The following is a 25100-nucleotide window of genomic DNA, read 5'->3' as shown; positions in this document are numbered from 1 at the left end:
CACTTCCGGCTCACAGAGAAGTCACATGGGCGATGATGTCACGGCCGCCAGCAGGAACTGCGCTCTATGCAAAGTCACAAGTCGCAGCCCCCTTGATGGAACATAGCGCTGTCTCAGTGACAGAGAGGGAACGCGATGTGAGCGATTCCGATGCAGCCGCAGCGACTAGTTGACAGGAGAGACGCACACACAAACGAACAGGATGCCGGGCATGCTGATGTTCGCCAGGCGCTGGGCAATAGCCAGTGATGACTTGGTGTTTCCTGGAGCCTTTGAACTGGTTGTTAGGCTGATCTGGTAAGGAGCTCTGTCTGTGCTTAGCCACTATCACTAAGCTTTTACGCTATTATTAGTGCCTAATATCTTAATGTGCTACAGCTTTCCTGACTAACCCTGCCTGCACCATCAGAAAGCAGTATCTGTCAGGGCATGCTGGGAGTTGTAGTTTACGTGGACACAAATTGCCTCTTCCCAGCCTTAGTAAAATATAGGGTTGATTTCCAGGGACTTATTGGTTTGTCAACATCTCTGTAGCTCTGAAATATCACTCAGGTCTCTAGATTGTAAGCTCTGCTGGGGAGGGACCAGTGGGAGTCATGTATAATCTTTCTGGCTCAGTGTATTTTTCCTTGTATTGTAGTGGCCCTGAGGTTTCCTTTATGTATTTATTTGTCATATGTGTACATGATGAATTTAAGGTGGTATGGGCAGATTCAGCTGCTGATTTGGGTCCTTCACACTAGTTTGGCAGTTTATCTGCCCCTGTATGGGGACCGCCGGCTGGCCTACCTACTGTTATTGTTTTTGTGCCCCACTTTATATATTATTCAATGACACATAATATGAACTGATTCCTACTTATCCAGCCTATTCTGTTTGGGGGTGTGCAGGTCTGGACTGGGATTCAGGTACCCAGACAGCCCCCCACTAGAATCCAAATCCAAGCCTGGGGGTGGTATTGGTTTGCACCCTGTATAAATGAAAGGCTTAGCGCTCATTTCAATAAAATAAGCAGCACATTGTTTGCAGGAAAGTAGACCATGTAACAATTTATGGAAGCCATAGAATCTCCAGCTAAGCTTTTAATGATAGCATAGAGAGGAACACACACCTAAACCCACAAAAACATCTCTCTATTTGTCAACATTCTCTGTTTATCTCAGAGGATAATGGCACATAGTGTTTCGAAACATTTAAAAAAAAAAAAAAAATGAAAAAATGTCAGCTGCAAAGTAAATAATGCTACCTAGCTTGTCTATAGCTAAAATTAGAACTAACATGGGGCAGTAAGAGTTAAAGATACCGTTCCTTCTTCAAGTCTGCTAAAAATCATTTACACATGAAATCTCGCCAATATGTGTTCACACAGTTTAGTTATGGTCAAGCATAACATCATGTTTTTTAATTATAGAGAAAAAGGAAATAATTAAAAAAAAATTAGGATTATTGGCTGATAATGAGCTCTAAGGGAGATGGCCTTCCCTTAATTACGAGCGTTTTGGATATTTCTGTTAACTTGAATGCCACCAATATGGCTTCATGCAGTTTAGTTAGATTGTTTTACTATTATAGAGAAACTCATTTATTATAGAGAACTCATTAAAAAATGTAAAAAAATCATTATTTGCTTATAATGGGCTATATGGGAGCTAGATTTCCCTTGATTCTGAGATGGATAACAGGTTTCTGGATATTTCACTTAATCATGGGCTCATGAGCCCCCCCCCCCCCCCCCCCCCCCCCAGTGATTTTAACTTTCCTTTTGCTTTAAGGTAATAGAAGTATACAAAATAAAAAATATATAAATAAAAATCTTTTAAAAAATGTTTTCACATTTGCCCACAGCCAAAGCACATGGTCATTTATTTAGGAAGTCTTACTACCGAATCAGCAATATGTTGTAAATGAGTATTTCCTAATGTATACATTATTTCTTCTGTAGGTGCCAAGCCTAACGGCTTTTATTTGTAGTTCTTTAACCGGTTCTCAGGATTTCTTGGCAGCAATTATCCTGTTTTTTTATGACATAGTTTTTTAGTCTGTTGTTCTGTAATAAACCTGGTTTATCTCCCTATGTAAGAACTAATGCCATTGTATTCTTAAGAGCTTATGGTATTCTTCAATATTTCCTCTGGAAGAAAAAAAAAATAATATATAATATATATCATTTTTTTTAAAAAATTCTTTAATATGTAATTTTCTTTGTTCTCCTTCAGGTGGATCGGAATGCTAGTGCTTTATTCTGTCCACAAAGGGCATTTTGATTGTGTCGGAGGAGCCATTCTGCGCAGTTACCTGATTGTTCTGATTGTCTTACTGGCTTCCATAATATGTGTGGTCTCTGCCATTGTGTATGTCAGCATGCAAGGTAAGCACTAATCCACTTGTATGTGAAGCCACATCATCATAAGGCTGGCTAAGTACAGGGCCTGATTCCTTGCAGGAGGAGGATAAATATATCAAAGTGTGATGCAATGCTTGTTTTAAAAGAGAAAATATTGACATTATATTCATAACATTCACATGTTGCGAATATAATTGATATATTGGACAATAATATTTGATTTCTCGGCTTGTGACAAAAATATACATGGACTGTTGGAACCCAAAGCTCTCTTTGGAGCACTGCAAGTAGGGAACTCCACCTTGGGCCTCACTGTGTGTTGAGGCAAAGTGAGTCTTCATTGCACCCCAAAAAGTGGATCTCTGCCTAGGCAAGGATACATCAACGTGCTGATGCAGCCTAATTGTCGCAAGATACCAGTTGGGTAGGCTGTTGAGAGGCTCCTATATATAGGCTATTAAGCTGCTGATCCAGTCTGAAGGAGGCAAGTTGCAAGTATATATAGTATGTATGGCAGCTTAAGGGCTGAACTACACAGGAGATTTTGTAGGATGATGTTGGATCAGACAGATTGCATCCTACATGTCGGATGTAGTTGCATGGGTCGAAAAATAATGGGACTAATAGAAAAATCTGATGTGTAAGCTACATGGTAGATTTACCATCTGACGCAATGCACCTGTCAGAAGAGCACACTGCGTCTCCTTTACTTTTAGTTAGTTACCATTAGCTCAGTTACAACTTTTCTTTTTAGACCCTTTCAAACCATTGTTAATATTGACATTTTTTATATAATTTCTAGACATTACTTTTCAATCTCTGTTATTGCTATGTCTGTACCTATGGAAAAGGCTTGCTCTGTCAATATACCCCCTCCTCCAGTCTGGAATTTTACATAGAACTTGTTACACTTCAGCAGGCCAAACCCTGTGTATTCTGCAGAATCCTGAGATTCCAGGTACCAGGAGGAGGGTCACTAATGGCTCTCATACCTAAGCTGGCATTCAAAAGATGGTTATTTACTAAAGAGACTGCTTGCCTACAACCAGAGGTACAGTCCTCTACAAGTTTACTTTCACTGGTAAAGACATTGTCATAAATCTAAGCAATATACTGAACAAAGGATTAAGGCTATAAACAGTCTCAGCTTGTTAAATCCTGTTTTATCCCAGTCAGCACAAAATGTATGGTTATTATTACGATAAACAAGTCTCCTGTTTCATTGAAAATACTGAGATTACAGGTGTTTTAGTGCTTAAGTGGAACAAACACAAGCAAAATGTTACTCTTGCCTGTAGGCAAGGTTTTTGAGTTATTTGTATATATAACTGCTATTAAAAGCAGTGTTTGCCTGTCCTTTTCTATTCTCTGCCCTGGTGGCTCTGACTGATACAATGTAACACAAGGCAGCAAATTGACAGACCTGACTTGCTGGAGGAGATTGACCTTTGCCACATTGTTTAAAAAGTAACAATTAGGAGTTCAGCAAATGCTGCTTTCAATAGCAATTACATTTACAAATAATTTTTAAAGCACTTAAAATTTCTAATAAATTCATATTGGAAAGTTGGTTATAATTATGTTTTCTTTTATTAGGCAAAAAAAATATTTTTGGGGTTGACATGTCCTTCAAAGGAACTGTACCACCAAAATATGAAAGTGTTTAATTCAAATATACCATTACCCTGCACTGGTAACACTGGTGTGTTTGCTTTAGAAACTCTACTGTAGTTTATATAAATACTGCTGTGTAGCCTTGGGGGCAGCAGACATTCAAGCTTGAATAAAAAGAGAAGAGGCAAAAGTTCATAGTAGATAACAGATAAGTCCTGTTATCTGCTATGTAACTTGTGCCTTTTCTCCAGCTTGAATGGCTGCCCCCATGGCTACACAGCAGCTTATTTATATAAGCTATAGATTGTAGATTGGAAGCTCTTGTGAGCAGGCCCCCTGATCCTATTGTTATTCTGTATACCCTTGTTTGTTAAACTTTTTAAGATCCCTGTTTGTTTAAATTTATTGTGAAGTGCTGCATAATTTGCTGCTGATGATGATGAAACTATAGTAGGGTCTCTTAAACAAGCATGCAGCTTTTACCAGTGCAAGGCAATGGTATATTATATTTTAATTACTTTGGTACATTTTCATTTCTTGGTGTTATTGTTATTTAAGATGGCCATACACAGGCAGATACCTGTTATTATAGCCTCTCCCTATCTGAGCAAGGCACTTCTTCCTAGAATCTGAGATCATACATATTAATATCGGAAGTTTGATTGCCTAACCCTTCCCTTGGCCCTGCCAACCTCACAGCCTTGACAAATACACATTGTTTAAGCTCCCCAGGTAAAATGAAGGTTGCAGAATGTCTCCTGCCTTGGCAGGATTTATGTATGTATTTTGCCTTTAATTTAAGAAGCCCTTTAATTTTAACAACTGCTTTAAAGGGGTTGTTCACCTTTACGTATGACACAGACATTGATAGTCTGAGAGAATTCGCAATTGGTTTTCATTTTTTATTTTTTGTGTTTTTTGAGTTATATAGCTTTTTGTTCAGCAGCTCTCCAGGCAGTGGTTTGTATGAGAAAATGGAATATAAATAGGAGAGGAGCTAAACAGAAAGATAAGAATAAAGGGTAACAATATTAATAAAATTGTAAAGCCACAGAGCAATAGTTTTTGTTTTTTGGCTGCCAGGGTCATTGAACCCAACCCCCATATGAAATCTGTAAAGATGTAGCAGAGGATGGAAAATTAAAATATTATAAAAACTAAATATTGAAGACCAATTGCAAAGTTGCTATGAATAGGTCATCCTGTAACATAGTGTTAACCTAAATGTGAACAGCACTTTAAAGCTGTTAAACTGTTACCATGGCTTAAGCTGGCCATACACGTGGCGATCTCACGATGTTTCGTACGACCGTCGGTCGCACGAAACATCGTCAGATCCGCCACACACCATTCAGGGCTGAATCGGCAGGTAAGGAGGTAGAAACAATAGGATTTCTACCTCCTTCTGCCGATTCAGCTCTGAAGGGAGAATTTTGGTCAGGCGCCTTCTATGGCGCCCGATCAAAATTTTCAAACTTGTCCGATCGGCGAGTCGTCCGATATCGGCAGCTTCCTGCGATATCGGTCGACTCGCCGACATGCCATACACGCACCGATTATCGTACGAAACGAGGTTTCGTACGATAATATCGGTGCGTGTATGGCCACCTTAAGTCTTTCTTGCAGACTTGAGCGATGTCTGCCTTTATCTGGAAATGTAAAAGCCAGTTATATCTGTTATTATAGCCTCTCCCTATCTGAGCAAGGTACTTCTTCCTAGAATCTGAGATCATACATATCAATATGAGAAGTTTGATTGCCTAATTCTTCCCTTGGCTCCGCCAACCTCACAGCCTTGCCAAATACACATTGCTTAAGCCCCAGAGGGGGCAGCCACAACTGTGTGTAGTTCCAGTAAGAGTGCAGACTTTGTGGTAGTTATGTGTCAGCGGCTGCAGAATCCATTACATGAAGTAGAGAGACATTATATACAGTAGCTATTATACTGGCCTGTGGGGAACACAAGCTGGGAAACCTCCCCTAAAAAGCCAGTGTGTGATAGCCATGCTCCATGAAGGGCACCTGTCTGCACCTGTGTCACTGTGTTGATGTGTATATTCTGTTTAGAGAATACTCATAGGCCAGATAAGTGTTCATTTATGAACTAAAAAAGTAATTTAACTGAAGCAGTCCTTTTATTTAATGATGCTTTAAGGCTGTGGTTTGTGATCCCTTAACTCCCAGGCAGTAGCAAAGTAATAAAAAGCAACAAATTGTGGCACGCACAAAGAATTTTGTGTGAAAACATCATATTTTGTATTTATTCTGACCTGAGCATACAGATTTAAAAAAATGAGCAAACGGCCACAGCCTGGTGTTGCCACAGCAAATCAAACCCAAGAATATGTTGCAATTATAAATATCAGGTAAAATGAAGGGTTGCTATAGATCAGGGATCCCCAACTTTTTATACCCATGAGCCACATTTAAATGGAAAAAGTGTTGGGGAGCAACACAAGCATGAAAAAGGTTCCTGGGGGTGCCAATAAGAGCTACAATTGGCTACTTATTAGACCCTATGTGGACTGGCAGCCTACAGAAGGCTCTGTTTGGCATTATACTTGGTTTTTATGCAACCAAAACTTGCCTCCTTAACAGAAATTAAAAAATAAACACCTGCTTTGAGGCCACTGGGAGCAACTTCCAAAGGGTTGGTGAGCAACATGTTGCTATGAGCCACTGGTTGGGGAACACTGCGATAGATATAGATAGATAGATATTAGCATGTAGAACACAAAGCACGAATGGGACTTAAGTGCAAAAATTGAATGGTGTAAGTAGACGTGCTCCATGTTCTACATGCTGTATATAATATATATTTGTTGTATGTGTAGGGCAGTTTTGGTGCTGTACGTACTATATTAAACTAAAAAAATGTAGCAACAGTAGAGATGTAGCAAGTTTTGCTTCAGGCTTTGAGCTGGATTGGAACCAGCGCCGCCAGAACTGCCATTAAAGGACAAGGAAAGGCTTGAGCTGCATCACACAGTATATTATAGATGCCCCTTACCTGTACCTGTGTTATTTTTAAAACTGGAAGATCTTTCTTTGCTTCATTGTTTAAGAGGGTTTTTTTATGTGTTCATTTGTGTGTAAAATACACAGATTTTGTGTTTTTTCCTTGGCTTTTTTTGATTTGGATCTTTTAATAAATGACTAGACATTCGTGATTTTGTGGAAAAGAGTTTAGTCTAACTCTAAAACCACAAAAATCCAAATGTTGATAAATGCTGCCCTTATTCTTTAAGGGGAAATGTTACCATCTGCTTTACACATGCAGGCAGGTAGTGCTCTCCTGGCACAAACAACACACACAGCAAATTGTGGTGCACGCAAACAATTATGTGAGAAAACACCAAATTTTGTATATATTCTGACCTGAGCACACAGTTGAAAATGTGTGCACAAAAGAAATGTTTTTTGCCCACATAGCTAGGAAGGAATTAGAGGGAACAGTGCCCCTAACCATTGCTTCAGACCCCCAGCTCTTATAATTTTGTAATTAGGTAGTTTACTTTTAGGTTAACTTTTAATATGTTAAACAATGGCCTATTTTTAGTAGCTTTTCAATTGGTCTTAATTTTGTTTTTTATAGTTTTTGAATTATTATTTGTGCCTCTTGGTATTTCAGGGCCTATTTTGGATCCCAGTCCAGGCCTTGTATATAATGAGAGTAGGGAATAAGAATAGGTGAAAGACTGAGTAGAAAGATAAGTTAAAAAAAAAAATGATTGCTCTCCAAAGCAACATTTCAATTACTTAAGTCTGCTGGGGTCTGTGACCCCAACTGAAAGCTGTAAAAAGGCAAAAAAAAAAAGACAAACAATTAAAAAACTATTACAAAAAAAAAAGACCAATTGAAAAGTTGCTAAAATTAGGACATTCTAAAACAAATGTTAACTTAAAGGGGAACTCCACCCAAACACACCTTAAGCTTTTTGAAAAGTAAACTTAATTTCAAGCAACTTTGCAATATAAAAATATGCAGCCTTTTCATGATTTGTAATGTAATAATATGGTTTGGAACAGTTACCTAAGCCCGGCCCCCTGTTTCCCTGCTGATCTGGCTGACTACTTTGAGACTCAAATAAAATGTAACAGTGGTCGACTGTCCTCAGCCTGCCTTCAGCCTGCATCCTCCCAATCCCACAATTCCCTGCATACATGATGTCACTAAGGAAAGTAATAGCACAGTGCAATGCATTGTGGGTTATATAGTTCTGCATGCTGTGGAGAAGTTGTTACAATCTGTAACATAAATGTTTTAGCCCCTCCTCCTCTGCCAGGATATCAATTGATGCAGAAAGATAAGAATTATTTTGCAGCTGGATTTTAGCATATTGAGATGGTATTTATTCATACTTTTTGAAGGACCAGATTACAGTGGGTTTCTGTGTTGTGTAGGGCTCTTGTTCTGAAGCCTGAGTTCCCCTTTAAAAGTAACAATAAAATTTATTTTATTGATCTAGAGATTGGCACTGTGTTATGGTGATCCATACTTTATGGAGATTTACTGCAGATTTTGAATAAGGTTTGAGGATTATTTATTTTTTTTTTTTCCAGGAACAATCGCCAACCCAGGGCCCCGAAAATGCATGCCAAAACTGCTATATGTGAGACTGACCCTCTACGTGCCAGAGTTTGTCTGGGCTGTCTTGGGAGCCATCTGGCTGTCGGACAATAGAATGCAATGCGATAGGGTGGTGGTGCATGTCATACTCTTTGCAGTCATTGCCAGGTAATGTTGTTTTTGATAATATCATTGGAATCTGGCTGTAGGTGTGTTGTGCTAACAGAATCTGCTTCCCCAGAGTAGGGACTTTAGGGGGTTATGTAATAAAAGGCACTAAGTTAGCCCAGGAGCAGTAACCTATAGCAACCGATCAGCAGGTAGCATTTACTGGTCAACAGTTTAAAAGCAAACAACTGATTGGTTGCTATGGGTTACTGCTCCTGGGCAAACTTAGTGCCTTTTATTACATATGGGAGTAAGTCTGCTGCTCCCACAGTGTGTGGAACACTTATTACATACATTAGCTGTGTGCTAAACTGTGGTGAGCAAAATCCACCAGTGCTAATTATTAGTTTTCCCACAACTGTGTTTGAAAAAGTATACATGGAAGCCTACAGGGGCAAGAAATCATATCCTGATTACAAATGTAATAAGAAACCATGGTCTTGTTCTTGTTAATCACTGCCACCTTAATCTGACGAGATGGAAAAATCATGTGTTGATGTGACATATAGCCTCTCACACTGGGTTGGTTACTGGTGCAGTGTGATTCCAGTGGTCCATTTCTGGATTCCAATAGCATTCAGCAGTAGTGTGTGCTACGGCCACCAAATATTTTCATTCATTCTCATTGGGACCTCAAAAAACCTAAAAAGTCAGGGGTGTGACTGTGGATGCCTGGGCCCCCTTTGCCACCCAAAGTGGAGGGCCCCATTCAATCAAGGGCAATATAATTGGGGGAAAGGATTGTAGATACTTACCCAGTCCCCACTCTCTTTGGGATCTGCTGCATATGCATTGACATCTTTAAAATATGGCTTTTTTTATTGGAGCTCCCCATAGATCTGCTATGGCCCCTGTCCATGTTTCAGATGAGGAGTGGGCGGGTTCTAATGGTCCCTGTCAGAAGCACAGTAGGAGAGAGATAGCCAATCACAGCCCTGAAGTCACACAAGCAAAGACAGGCTTCAGTTCCCTATCAGGTCAGCTTAGCTGGTGATTGGTTCCTATCCTACAGTGCAGTGTACTGAGTGCCCCCTGCACAGCCTGGGAAAGGAGGCAGCAGGAAGTGGAACAGATAGCTGGGACTTGCAGGATTGTTAGGGAAATTTGCAATAAATAATTGTGTGTGGAACTATTTGTCATTCAGCAGAATTAATGCTTTGTGCTTGTATGGTGCAGCTGGGCCATCATACTCCTCACTACAATAGCCATACTGCTTGTGTTTGACCCGCTTGGCCGTAAGAAGACCTTGTACAGAGCCAGTGACCTCCAGAACCTGGAGAGCAGCCAGTCGGAGCAGCTGCTTTACAACGTCAGGACAGCGTCCACCCGCGTATGGGAGAATCGCATTCGGCTCCTGTGCTGCTGTATAGGCAAAGATAATGAGAACAGAGTGGCTTTCTCCAGCATCGCCAAGCTTCTCAGCAGCTATTTCTCTGTAAGTTCAAGCTGATGCATTGGATCTCCCCTCATTTCATAATATGGTAATAAATATATATGTGCACCATCAAGCTCTGCCCCATAACAGAAGCCAAGTTTGCTTTTTTAACCTTTTATTAGAATGTAACCAACTCATTTAAGAGTGCAGGACCAAACCCAAACAGACAAACAGGTTCTCATGTACTAACGTGGTGCCCTATGTAAGGGTTAAATTGGACATTAACCACTTGCACAACTCACTGTTCAGAGCACATTTGTAATTTAATTATTTTTTTGTCTTGATGAGATGAGCTAATATCAGAAGTGTAACAGGGGCACTCCATGATGCTCTGTGCCGGTGGGGTCTAGACAGAATGGCAAAAACACAAGTTACTGGTGCAGGAAGTGGCTTCTGACTTCTTCTCAGATCTGTTGATCCTATCCCCAGTGATAGAATGGAGCAGAGAAACATCAGGAGACACTTCTGCAACTTAACCTTGTGCTGCATTCTCAGTGCAGTGAGAGGACATGACTTCAGTGGGTACCAACTACTGACATATTAGAAGTCACCAAGATATTCTAAGACCAAGTGTTTCTGCTGCAGTTTAATTAATTTAATGAGTCCAAGAACATAGCGGGATCTACCGATTGTACCAGATAAAACTTATTTTTTTCTTTGCCTGAGGTAGTTTGTGTAGCTATTCTCCTGGTCTAATGATCTGATTATAGCACAAGCAAAGTATTTGGACTTGCAATCATTGTGACTAAGATATTTACAAAAGCATAAGGAAAAATGGATTGGTGCTCTGGTTTTAGGGGCAGTAGGCCCCCTTGTTCAACATGAGTTAAATGAATAAGGCTTGTGCTGAACATACTTTTTGCCTATTGTTTTAATCATGAAAAATCTGTCGTTTTTGTTATATCTTGAGCTAAACAGTGATACTGAAGCTACTCCATGATAGGTCCTTGCAAGTTGAATAATCAGATTACAAAAGTGCAGATAATCCCCCTGCATAATGACTCCTGCTTATCTGTATATAACTAGTGTTGCTTGTCTTTGCTGCAATTTAGGTCTAATGAGCAGGGCCCTCTATTCCTACAGTATGGCTAAGTATTAGTATGTAATGTGTAGGCTTGGTGTATAGGCTCTTTCTGTTGTACAGCGCTGCGAAATTTGTCGACATCTAAAAAAAATACTTGATAACTTTTTTAGGACACAGATTTGGTTCCCAGTGACATTGCTGCAGGGCTCACACTCCTACACCAAGAACAGGATAAAGTGGATCTTAGCAGGGACCCAGAGGAAGTGCTGTGCCACTCGCCAACACAGAATCCAGTAAGTCACATTCTTTATTGGGGTTCCATCTGCTGGTAGCTGGTTTCATTTCACAGTTGCTGTGTGTTTAAGGCTAATGACATACAGGGGTATTAACAGCTGCTAATAATATTCAATGAGAAGAGCCATGTGTATTCTCCTTAAGTAGCATTAGAATGGATGACAGGGGTGTTTTGACCACTGCGGTTGTTTGGGTAAAATCCTTGGTTGTCAAAATGCTCCTGTCGATCTGTCAATGCTTATAATACTTCTGAATGCGTACCATAGGCCTAAAAGGTTCTCCATTGCTACCCCACAGACGGGTTTTTGTTTATTGTATTGTAGTTAGGAATTTGTCTTAGCTGTTCATAGTTACATAGTTAAGTTGGGTTGAAAAAAGGACCATGAAGTTCACCACTTCCAAACAAACCCAGCACACACAAACCCATACTGACCTATCTATACACTCACATACAGACCCATACTGACCTATCTATACACTCACATACAGACCCATACTGACCTATCTATACACTCATATACAGACCCATACTGACCTATCTATATACTCACATACAAACCCATACTGACCTATCTATACACTCACATACATAAACCCACACTGACCTATCTATACACTCACATACATAAACCCACACTGACCTATCTATACACTCACATTCATAAACCCACACTGACCTATCTATCCACTCACATACAGACCCATACTGACCTATCTATACACTCATATACAGACCCATACTGACCTATCTATATACTCACATACAGACCCATACTGACCTATCTATACACTCACATACATAAACCCACACTGACCTATCTATACACTCACATACATAAACCCACACTGACCTATCTATACACTCACATTCATAAACCCACACTGACCTATATATCCACTCACATACATAAACCATATATATCAATATACTATATATATATATATATATATATATAATACTAACGGTAGATATTAGTATCACAATAGCCTTGGATACTATGCTTGTTCTAGAACTCATCCAAGCCCCTCTTATAGGCATTAACAGAATCTGCCATTACGACATCACTAGGAAGGACATTCCCCAACCTCACTGCCCTCACTGTAAAAAACCACCTACGCTGCTTCAAATGGAAGCTCCTTCCTCTAATCTAAAGGGGGGGCCTCTGGTGAGCTGATTGTTTTATGGATTGATATTCTGCCAGTTTTCAGTAGGTCTTTGCATTTTATTTTGTGTGTTTTGTTTTTTTTTTAGTTATTATGCTTTTTGTTCTGCAGCTCTTCAGTTTGGAATTTAAGCCACTATCTGGTTGCAAGGGTCAAACTTACCCTAGCAACCAGGCAGTGGTTTGAATGAGAGACTGGAATATAAATAGGAGAGGGTCTGAATAGAAAGATATGTAGTAAACAAATATCAATAACATTAAAAGTGTTTTTTTGAAAGTAAGAAAGAGTCTGAAAAAGAAGGCAAATAATGAAAAAATAAAAAATGAAGACCATTTGAAAAGTTACTAAGTAGTCCATTTTATAACATACTAAAGGCTTGAATAGGAAGTAAAGTAATAAAAAGTAACAATAAATAAATTGTAGCCTCAGAGTTACTTACTTTTTTTTTTTTTTCTGATGGGGTCAGTGACCCCCTATATGAAAGCTAAAAAAGGGAGGAAAAGGAAGGTAAATAGGGCATTTTATAATGTAATAAAAGTTAACTTAAAGATGAAACACCCCTTTAAACTACACCCCTACCTCTCAGCAGGGGCGGGCCAAGCCGTCCGGGCGCCCCCTAATCAGAGAAGCAGAGGCTCCTGCCTGGCGCCCCCTAATCATTGCGCCCTAGGCAGCTGCCTCTTCTGCCTACCCCTAGTTCCGGCCCTGCCTCTCAGCATACTCTGCCCACACAGAACTACATTTACAGTCACCCATAAGATTCAAGTGAAATGTGAGCAGCAATATATCATTTTCCCAGAGAGTCTCAGTAACATATCCAGGACTTCTTAGAACTTCACCTGAATGCATGTTAACTGAAAGAAGAACTGACCAATTTGCGGAATTGCCATTTAATGTAGTGCTTGGGTTTTCTATTTCAGGGTGACAGTCTGGAAATGGAGTTGGATAAAGCGGCACATTACATGCAGTTTGCAGCAGCTGCTTATGGCTGGCCCTTGTATGTCTACAGCAACCCACTCACTGGCTTGTGTAAACTCTGTGGGGAGAGGTGAGTAACTGTTTGACTTGGAAATCCCTGTATTGTTGTGCTAGTTTAAGTTGAAGGGTGTATTGTGCAGTCCTTGAGTTTGTATTTGGATTAGTTGCAATGCAAAGTTCTTCCTTCGGTGGGCCCAGAGAAGTATAAGTTAAGCAGGCCATACACGCATCAATAGTATCGTATGAAACCTTGATCGGGTGGGATAAAATCTGCGTTTAGGGCTGAATCATTAGATAGGGGTAGAATCCCTATTGTTTCCTCCAAATCTGACGATTTAGCCCTGATCATCAGTGGAGGGAACAAATGAACTAAAGGGCTAATGGACACTTTTGTAGCCAGTTACTTGTCATGGCTACTGAATAGACAATACTGATAATTGCCTCTACATGTGTCTTAGCAGACACGGTTCTCAGTATTGTCTATGGCAGGGTATATTCTGGCGTTTTGTAGCCACAACAAAAGTAGCCGGTTACAAGTAGCTCCATGTGTCATAGCCCCCCCCCGTCTACATATTTCTGAATCCCTCTTATATGGTATATGTATTTATTATCAATGCCTGGTTGGGGCACAGACAGATATTAATCGGTCTAAATACAAAATGCTGTTGGGTGAGTACTACATCAGATCAGGCCATAGATATTGTCCACTGTGAGCTTATAGTAAATGCCACTTTAAAGTAGAGGCGATAAACCTGTGTAAGATCACCAAGAGGCCAGAAAATGCTTTTTTCCACGAGATTCCTATCTAATTAAGCATTTGTGTTTCCGTCGTAGCTGCCAAAACAGAGCATCTCAGAATGGAATTGTGGGAGGGGACAATCTAAACTGCCACTTTGGCTCCATCTTGCAAACCACAGGTCTCCAGGATCGGGATTTCATCTACATCAGCTTTCACAACAGGGTAACAATAAAGAAACAAATGCATGGGCCTTTTATCCTGTGCCGGGAAATGGTTCTGTTCTGTAGACCTAACTTTATGTTTCTCTTACACTTTATCCTTTCAGATCTACGAAATCCCCTTTTTTGTTGCTCTTGACCACAAAACGGAATCCATACTTGTAGCAGTGAGAGGCACTTTATCTCTAGAGGCAAGTACACATGCTAATTGTCTGAGTGGTAGCTATCTGCAGCAGCTGTCTGGTTGCTAGGGTATAATTCATCCTAGCAATTAAACTATGAATAGAAAAGGGCCTTAACAAAAAGATTACCAACAAAAAGTAACCACATCAATAAAAGTGTTTAAGGGCAAAGACACAAGGGACAATTAGTCGCCATGACTTGGTACCAACAACTAATTATGGCAATTTTACCGTCATAGGTTAATATACAATTTGCAGCAACTAATCAAGCATTATTTGTGGCATGCCAATTAGAAAAAGTGACTGATTACCCAGCGAATGTGCGCCCTAAAAGTAATGAAAATATTATGTGCTGTTACCATGGACTGGTAAACCTAGTGTGATTGCTTCAGAAACAATACTATACTATACCCTACTGTAGTCATGAGGGCAGCCATTCAAAGCTAAAAAAGGAGAAATGGCACAGGTTACGTAGATTAAAGATATGCTGTGTAGAATACAATGGGATTCTACAGAGCACATCTGCTATTTAACCTGTGCCATTTAGCCCTATTTCAACTTGAATGGCTGCCCCCATGGCACAGCAGCTTATTTATATAAACGATAGTAGTGTTTCTAAAGCAAACACATCAGTTTTACCAATGCAGGGCAACAGCACATTATATTTTAAAATAAACACTTTGATTTTTTTGGTGTTACTGTGCCATTAACAAATTATAAAAATTGAGACCATTTGAAAAGTTGCTAAGAACAGGACATTTTATAACTTACTTTCATTGTTTAGTAAGGGCAGTATTTCATTGCAGTTGGACAGCCTGCATACAATAATGCATATGAATACAGTTTTTAGATAATAAACATATGTTTTACAGAACATGGAGGTGACCCTATTTATACATTCAGCTATTGAAGTGTTGTTCTGCTCAGGTTCAGTAACTTCTTAGAGGACTGAGCAACTGTGTGTGGTCTGGGTACAGCCTATATGCAAGGCATTTGGATTCCTTGCTGAATAAAGAAAGCTTTATATTAATTATATTATAGCCTAGGGGTTGGTGTGCCTTATCCCGCAGCCGATCCCTCCCAACCCAGTAGTGTTTTCTGAAAGTGTGTGCTCACTGTGCCACCCATACATTTACCTGCAAAGCAAGTATTAAAGGGGTTGGGGCTGTAAAGGAATCAGTGATGGGTCCATTTGGGAAAGTAAGATTTGGATTTGAGTTAATCTAACTGACAAAGATATCAGTATTAATACAATAACAATTTCATGAAGCATCTCATGTAATAAGGAGACCACTCATTTCTGTCAGCAGGAATAGCTCCTACTATGATACTTGTGCATGGGAAAGAGTCTATACTCCACTTCAGGCCCCCACTGGGATTCAGAATAGGCCCTGGCATTCCAAGTACAGCAGCCCCTCTGGCATTTACCAGAATCAACAGATTGCCAGTCCAGACCTGCTTCCCTTTATGTGTATTACATGACATATTTCCATACAGGATGTTCTGACAGATCTCTCCGCAGACTGTGAGAATCTTCACATAGAGGGGGTGACGGGATCCTATGCACATAAGGTGAGCTTCTTTTATACATTGGGAAGAATCCCACTTATTGCTGAACCAATCAGATATTTACTTTCATTATTCTAACTGTGCCAAACCCACTAATTTTGGATTAATTACTATAGGTTACTGCTCTGCAGCATTTTGTGAATAAGCTTGCATGCATGTTTTGATTTGTCCCTGCACTTCCTCTATAATATTGAGTGTCATATTATAGGCTAGACTTTATTATAAGTAAAAGGGTCAAAACACATGTAATGGAATTTTTTACTCGCTTGATTTTAACATAGATTCTTTGGGCATCAGACTCACAACCTGGAGCTTTAGTGGGCTACAGCAGTAGTGGCAAAGGATGCTGGGAGATGTAGATGAAAGGTTCCATTGTTTCAGTGTTTGTATAATGTTTAAAGTGAATCTTAAGTTGACTGTAAACCTGCTTTTTTAGGGTATAACACAAGCTGCAAGTTACATATATAGGAGGCTTATAAATGATGGCATCTTGAACCAGGCTTTCACCACTGCACCTGTAAGTATTTGTCAAAATAGTATTCTTTGGGCATGGACAGAAAGATCTGCTTGTTTGGCGAGGTCCTGATTTGGCCACCTTCATGCAGGACTAAATTGGGCTGATCAGTTTGTTTAGCCTCTAGTCTAGGCCAAAGATCCAGTCATAACAGAGACCTCTGTGGGCCATCAGATGAGGGCCACATCAACATACGCATGTAATCCTTAACCCAGTGGGATTTTTAAACCTGCCCAGTAGAGACATTACTAAATGATTGCCTGGCTTTTAGGTGCAAAACAAGCTCTGTTGTACTTAGGCCATAAAACACCTTTCTGAAACAACACCACAGTGGGTTTGTATTGCCCATGAGAAGATTTAATCCAGATCGCTATGCATAGTCTGTGCTGTGAGGACTCAAACAAGCAAGAGGCTAGGAGCAGGGGTTTTATGTGTTGACCTATTTTACGCCCCTCTGTCTTCCTTACATTTCTGTTTTATCCTTACAGGAATACAAGCTTGTTGTTGTTGGGCACAGCTTGGGCGCAGGAGCAGCCGCAGTGTTAGCGATCATGCTGCGCAATTCCTTCCCTACACTGAAGTGCTATGCGTTTTCTCCCCCAGGGGGCTTGCTAAGGTTAGATCAATTACTACCTTTCAGCTAATGCATTAACGTGAGTCTGAAACTTCTAAATGAATGTACATGACAATTACAAATTCTCCTTTAACTTTCCTTTATTCACATTGTATAATGATTCCACATTAGCAGAAGACTTGGATATTGCTGATTACTCTCTTAACTTCACGGAGTCCCTCTCATCATCTTCTCATGTTTCTCCCTAGCAAAGACCTTGCAGATTATTCCAAAAATTTCATTGTCTCCGTAATAGTTGGGAAAGATCTAGTGCCGAGGTAAGAAACCCATTGTGCACTTTAACACCAGCTCATTTACATTGAGCTCCACGTTACGTTGTTTTTATATTTATATCCTGCATAGACTCAGTTTGCCTAACATGGAAGATCTCAAGATGAAAATACTGAGGATGGTTGTCAACTGTAACCGCCCCAAAGTAAGAGATACTAGGTTTATTTTTTTTCTATTGCTGAGGGTGAGTTCCTACCAGCCCAGGTTATGATAGTAAAGAGTGCCAAGTAGATGTATAAAATGATGCTATGTCACCCCTATAATCCATTGGCTAGAATACACCTTGCACATTAGTGGGCTTCTCATTAGTTGGCTTTGTCTTTGTGCCATATTACCTTCAGCACTGCCTAGGACAATTTGATTTAGTGTCACTTTTCGACTGTTTTTTCAGTACCAGATCCTGCTTCGGGGTTGCTGGTATGAAATATTCGGTGGGACTCCAGATGACTTCCCAACAGAACTGGATGGCAGAAACTTTGCTTCTTTGTCCCAACCCCTTCTGGCTGAGCAAAGCCTAATGGTGCATCGATCACCATCTTATAATACATTGATTGAGGCTTCTCCTCCTTCAGGATCTCCGCAATATCCTCTCCTCTTCCTGCCAGGAAAGATCATCCATATTGTTGAAGAGAGAAGATCAGGATGGTATGTTGCATTCACATTTTACTGTGGTGAAGTATGATTATCAGCCCCTCCATATTTACTTTTTTTTATCATATGGTCTACAGAAAATTAAAGTGGACATTTATACAGATCTCCTCTTTAGGTGCATATCACATGGCAGTGCCACAGTTTGTTATACCTTGGGCATTCCCTGTCTATAGAATTCAGAGGGACATACAGCAGAATTGTATTAGAACTTCCTAGACCATTGGGAAGTTTTAATATACTGAGCAAATGATTCCTCTAAATTAAATATTATGGAAGAACAGGGAAGTAAGGCAGACAACGCAAAGCTGTAGTGCTGTGGATCTGGATAATTCCATCACATCTTATTGAATAAAAGATAAATATACAAAGAGCAGAAACATATTCAAAATGTGTAAGATAAGTGCAGGGTTAACTCAATATTTAATACATAAAAGTACAAAAATCCTTTGCTTAAAAAATGTCCCAGTGCTTGCTCAAAGAGCAAGATACATATCAGAGTTCAGAAGTAATTCAGTGCTGAAAAAAAGAGTAAGTCATATCAAATACAATGTTGCTAATTTAAAAAAGTTACAAAAGTTAAAAACTATTATCCATGAGTTACAAAGTAGCAGGAAAAAGCATGATTCTTACCCTATTCCTAGGTGAAAGAATCTATCCCTGCAGAATGCCAAAGAAACATATTATCTGAAATAAAACATAAAAAGCAATATAAGTTATACTCATGCCTTATAAAAAACAGGACATATTAAATTCGTCATTTAACCCTTTAGGGTGACGAGATTGCAGAAACCAAATCCAATAACATTCTCTTTGTGATAATACTTTCTTTTTCTCTTGTCCCTGAATAGGCACAATTTTTTCCAAAATCTGCCATCGTACCTGTGACACCTGATGTCCATGTGTAAAAAAGTGCTTGGCCAACAAAGTCTCCCTTTTTTTTCTCTCTCTCTTTTCCTTTTGTGTACTTCTGAGGTGACTGTGGCTGGTAGTTGCGGATAATAGATTTATGTTCGTTCAATCTAACTTTAATAGGTCTAGTAGTCTGTCCGACATATGCTAGACCGCACGGACATTTTATACAGTAAATGGCATCCTTAGTATCGCAAGTAAAAAAGCCACCCACTTCATGTCCGGGTACCTTGTAAAGGATGTGTAACATGGGCCCCCGAAATAATGCCATTACAGTGACTGCAATTTCTGCATGTACCTTTTGCCCTATCGGGAACCGCTTTCTGTTTTAAACCTGATCCCTGTTTTATACACTCCCCAATGTTTTTACCCCTCCTATAGGAGAACAGAGGTGGTAACTTAAATAGATGACCATACTTAGGGTCAGCAGCCAATATGCCCCAATGTTTTAGGATGATATTTCTTCTCTTTTTAGCGTATATATCATATGTTGTAATAAAAGGAATACTTTTACACTTAACAGGGATTTTATTTTTCTTCCTTAAAGTCTCATTCCTAGAAGTTAGTTTGACCTCATTTCTTGTTTCCATTAATTTAGTTTGACAGTACCCTTTCTCCACAAATTTTTGAACTGTCTTTAGAGATTCCTCCTCATACAGTTCTGGGGTAGATGAAATACGTTTAATACGCAATAATTGACTCCTAGGGAGCCCTTTAAACACACCCTGAGGGTGAAAACTAGATGGACGTAGTAAATTATTCTTATCAGTGGGCTTACTGTATACTGAAGTGACAAATTTAGAGTCATTAACTGTTACCATCACATCCAGAAAATGTATCTGGGTCTGATCACACTCCAAAGTAAACTTAATAGTAGGATGGCAGTTATTTAAATAAAATAAAAAAATCAGTCAACAATTCCTGAGTGCCAGTCCAAAGAAAAAAAGTATCATCCACATAGCGCATATAGCCTTGGATGAACGAATGGTACTTGGTGTTTGAAAAAATATACGATCTTTCAAAATTATCCATGAAGATATTAGCATATGCAGGTGCCATGTTAGCACCCATGGCGCAACCCTGCAACTTCATATAGTAATCATCATTAAACTTAAAGTCATTCCGTGTTAAAACCATCTCTAACAGATCACAAATGAAATTTATCTTATAACTATGCAATTTCGTCTCAGTTAAGTACTGGCGTGTGCATTCAATACCCTCCTTATGTGGAATTGAAGTAAACAGATCCTTCACATCCAAAGAACAGAGGAGAAAGGCACCTGTCGGCAAGACAACGTCATTTAATCGATTTTGAAATTCAGTAGTGTCTGTCAGAGAAGGCTTCAATGATGGCAGAATTTCCTGCAAATGTATATCCACATATATAGCGGATGATTGCCACAATGAACTTACATTAGATACAATAGGTCTCCCAGGTGGACAATCAAGGCTTTTATGTATCTTTGGCAGAAAGTAGATTTTAGGTACCTTAGGATGTTGTGTGAGAATCAACGGATATATTTCGTCCGTAATAACACCCTCCATTACTGCAGCATTCATAAAAATGTTTAACTCATTCTTAAATTTAAAAGTGGGATCCCCATCTAATTTCCTATAATGTGATGAATTTCCTAATTGACGTGCAGCCTCTTGCTCATAGTCATGCTTATTCAGAACCACAGTACCTCCACCTTTATCTGCTTTAGTAACAAAAATAGTCAAATTATTCTGTAAAGTTTTTAAAGCCTGGCGTTCTACACATGATAGATTGGAACCACCTTTTATGGAATACATTTCATTACTAGGGAAACATTTATTAATTTCTAGCATGACTACCGCCTCAAAGGTGTCTATAGCAGTAAAAGTACCAGGAGGAACATAAGAACTTTTTTTACCTAACTTCTTTTTTAACGTCACCATAAAATCATCAGATCTGGGAGTGCAATCTTTACCTGCAAAATAAGCTTGTAACTTAAGCATACGGATAAACTTATACATGTCAATAGTAAAAGCGAATGGTTTTGCAACACATGTAGGAACGAAATTTAAACCTTTGTTCAATACTGAAAGTTCATCATTGGAAAGTTCATATGAAGACAGGTTAACTACCGTCTGTTACAAAGGCCAAGGCAAATGTGTGCAGCTCAGTGCCACATTTGGGAAACTTTGTATAGCTACATCCTATTATATAAAACTTTTTGCTTTTATTAGACACTGACGTTTAAGGGCCCAGCTTTAGACTTATGAGTTGAAAGTGCCATACTGCTTGTCTTTGCTCACTTTATTCTAGAGTTCCAAAACTGTCACTTTCTGTCTTTGACCAACAGGCTGGGATTCTGTGCCCTTGAGCTGTTGTGTGTTTGTATTATGAATTCTAATACTCTCTGCATTTCCTTTTCCAGTTTGTGTTTTTCTAATGTGACGCACAATGCTTCGTGGTCAAAGGAGACCTCATTCGGAAGTATCTATATCAGCCCCAGGATGATCACTGACCACATGCCGGACATTGTCCTGAAAGCTTTAAGGAGTTTGTGCCAGGATAGAACCAGCTGCAGTTCCTGTCAAGCGCCACCAGGTGTCTTAGCTACAAACCAAATCTAGGCTGGGCTTGGCCTCCCAGCAAGACACCGCTGCTTTTTCTGTGGCCACAAGATGATCAAAAGGACTTTATTTTTTCTATAACATTGGGAAGCATCTCTTTGCACTTCATTTTTTTTTTTCTAAAAAAAACACTTTGAAAGAAAGAACAAAGAATGTGAAATCTAAGTGGCGTCCTTGCCAAAGGTGTTAACACCCATGATCGTTTTTCTATTTATTAAGAAACCCAGAAGGAGACATTGGCATGTGTTTGTGGCAACTGGAAGGCTAGAGAGTAACAGTGTGACTTGAATGCCATGTTGAACAACACACACAGTGCAACCAGGGCACAATCTCCCAGTCCGACATCGCCCCTTGCTGTATCAGTGAGCAAGGCTGGTATTTTCATTGCCGTCTTAGGAAACAAATAGGAGCACAAAGCTGTTCTGTGCCAGATTGTTAACGTGGGCGTCTCCCCAAGCGCAGACTGGTTTATACCTGCACTGAATGCACTACGGAGAATTGATTTCCCTCTTCTGGACAGATTCTGCTTGGAGGGAGGTGGGGGGGGGGTTGTTACCCTTATACATAAAATCATGGTTCAGAAATAATGACAGATTGCCACTCAGAGGCATGGGCAGATGTGGGCTTTTCCAGTGCTGTGCCCTTCTGTGTTGTTTGAAAGGTGTTTTGTGGATTTTATTTTATTTTTTTTTAACTTGTACACTGTGTCTCATAAAAATATGTAGGCGGGGCTAGCAAACTCCTAGTTTCTGAAGCGTACATCCTCTGGTGCCCCCTAGTGCCACTCTGTTGCTCCAAATCTAAGCACCAAAAACTGCGCCTTCTAGACTCTTAGGTAATTTAGCCCTCTGTCTTCCCAATTGGCCAGTCCTGACTTCGAGCCTTCACTAACTCCAGCTTTAGTGCACTGTAACACAAAGCCACACAAGGGAATATAACTCACTGGTTCTTACATGTGCAATCAAAAGAAATAAGCAGTTTTCTGAGAAACCTCTGTATAAACAAACCCCAACCCAAATCGGAAGCAGCTCATTATACAGAGGGCTTCTTAGTGGACTGCTGATTGATTTGATGTTGCTCAGGAGAACAGGAAGTAAAATGTGACTTTTCTTTTAATTTTCAGATTTTGACTTGTAGTGCAAGATATAACAACATACATAGGCTTGAATTAGCCAGAAACTTACAGGCAGATAAGACATTGGCTAAACCAAATGACATACACCTATGTTTTTGCTTTAAAATGAAAGATTTCAGATCTTTAGCATTCCCTCAAGCATTTCTAGACTGGTTCCATAGATTTTTGACACAGATGGCAGAGCAGGCATAGTGTGATGGCTTCCATGTATGTGAATACAGGCACCAAGGCTGCACGGTGCAGACACTGAGATTTGCTAGCCCTGCTCATGTATTTGTCAAGTAACATAAAACCATTTTCTGTGTGGTTTCCCTTGCGCTGCAACTAAATGTTCTTTATTCCTTTAGAAATGATTCTTGTAATTCTTTTGTAAAGAACTACTCTCATATTTACACATTCATATAGCAATGTATCCCACACAGGGTACCCTATGGCTGAAGTGCAGCAGCCCGGGGAGAGTGACCCTGCCCTGCTGCACATTTCCTCATCTATCTCCCATACCCATTGCCAAAATGTGGGACGGGCCCAGAACAATCACGCCTGCAGCCTTCTGAGAAACGTGATGTATGTTCCATGTCTCCATGCTAATAAAGTATACGCACAGCTCAGCCAGCACTTAACTGAAATGTGCTTTTATATCATGTGTGCACTTGTAATAAATATTTTATTTCATGGTAAATTAGTGTGAATTTTATATTCGAAGTATCAGCTACACGCAAAAGGGGGAATATAGACGCATATTTATTATAGTGTGTAAGCCATCATCACCGGTGATGTTGCCTATAGCAACCAATCAGATCTTTGCTTTTGTTTTCTAGCTTGTAGGTGAAATTTAATTACATTTAATTTAATTGCTGATTGGTTACTATGGGCAACATCATTGGTGATGTTGGCTTACACACTATGATAAATATGTATCTTAGTATCTCTAAAACATCCAGTGAAATATCATGCCCAGGAGGACTGCTAATCTGTATATGTATGTGTCACTTAGATTATTGTATACACGCATAAAAGGATGGCCTCGCAACCAATGGTGAAACCTTAAAGGGGTGGTTTAACTTTGCAATTGGTCTTCAGTATTTATTTTTTATTGTTTTCTATTATTTGTCTTACTACTACTATTGCTCTGTGAACGTACAATATTATTGTTATTGTTCCTTATTATTTTCCTGTTCAAACCAATTCCAAACTGCAGAGCTGCTGAACAAAAAGCTGAAGAAGTGAAAAGCTGCCAATAATAAAGACAAAAAAGGAAGACCAATTGTAAATTGTCTCGGAATATCATTGTCTACATCATATTTAATGTGGTAAGATCTGACAGTTTGGCAAGATCTCCATATCCAGCCAGCATAATGGGCAAAATGGCCATGATCCCAACATTTTGCCCCAGGCAGTGGTATAATGGAGGCCTACATTGGGAGAGGACCATACAAGACTATGATGCAGTCCTCGTCCAATAGAATTTTCATGCCTGAGCTACATCTGATTTGTTTTTGCAGGGCAGGCCCTCCAGAGGGGCCTATACACGAGCCAATAAGCTGCCAACTGGGTGTGAAGGGGCAGAGGAGCCGGCAGCTTTCTGTCTGTGTAGGGGCAGTTTTATTCTGTCTGCATTTTAGATTCCACCGTATCCCTTTAAAATAGCTCAAGGCTCACGTGGTTAGTTTATGCCTATTTTTTATTTTTTTTAATGGATTTGGGCTGATAGAAGCAAGTTTCTGGCTAATATTAGGGCATTAAAGGAGATGACATTCCTTTAACAAAGCCAATAACTTTTTCCTGCTATTTAAACAGAGCTAAGGTTATACTAGAGTTGCTCTACCTCATCCAAGTAAGCTAGAAATACTACACACTGACATGGGCGTCCGCAGAAAATTTTCCAAGGGGGGGCAAGTAAGCTAGCATCATCCTGCAACAGATAAATATATATATATTTTTTTTTTTTTTGCAGGATGATACTAGGGGAGGCTAAATATGGCCCATACACAGACTGACCTACAGCTAATGTGACACTTAGTGGATTCACTGCTGACGTAAAAAGTTAACCTCCCAACTACCTCTTGCCGTTCCCACTGACTCCCAGG

General features: G+C 39.7%; 1 protein-coding gene across 1 annotated transcript; it reads left to right on the top strand.

The window, feature by feature from the left end:
- Positions 1-67: 67 nt before the first annotated feature.
- On the top strand, positions 68-23692 carry daglb (diacylglycerol lipase, beta). The gene is made up of 15 exons (XM_002931953.5): positions 68-297; positions 2217-2368; positions 8522-8696; positions 9873-10131; positions 11326-11448; positions 13534-13661; positions 14426-14552; positions 14656-14739; positions 16228-16302; positions 16736-16816; positions 17302-17429; positions 17636-17704; positions 17790-17862; positions 18109-18362; positions 21680-23692. Exons 1-15 carry the CDS (start codon positions 203-205, stop codon positions 21876-21878), a joined length of 2022 nt encoding a protein of 673 aa, XP_002931999.1. The 5' UTR covers positions 68-202; the 3' UTR covers positions 21879-23692.
- The last annotated feature ends 1408 nt before the right edge of the window (positions 23693-25100 follow it).

The sequence above is a fragment of the Xenopus tropicalis genome, chromosome 9 (genome assembly GCF_000004195.4).
Source record: "Xenopus tropicalis strain Nigerian chromosome 9, UCB_Xtro_10.0, whole genome shotgun sequence".
Lineage (NCBI taxonomy): Eukaryota > Metazoa > Chordata > Amphibia > Anura > Pipidae > Xenopus > Xenopus tropicalis.
The sequence above is the reverse complement of the archived record's forward strand: the minus strand, read 5'-3'. Positions and strand labels throughout refer to the sequence as shown.

Excerpts from the sequence above, each read along its gene's own strand:
- daglb (XM_002931953.5), top strand. The coding sequence starts at position 203 with ATGCCGGGCATGCTGATGTTCGCCAGGCGCTGGGCAATAGCCAGTGAT. Across the intron at positions 11,449-13,533 it reads ACTCGCCAACACAGAATCCA|GGTGACAGTCTGGAAATGGA; the intron begins GTAAGTCACATT and ends TTTCTATTTCAG. Across the intron at positions 16,817-17,301 it reads AGGCTTTCACCACTGCACCT|GAATACAAGCTTGTTGTTGT; the intron begins GTAAGTATTTGT and ends TTATCCTTACAG.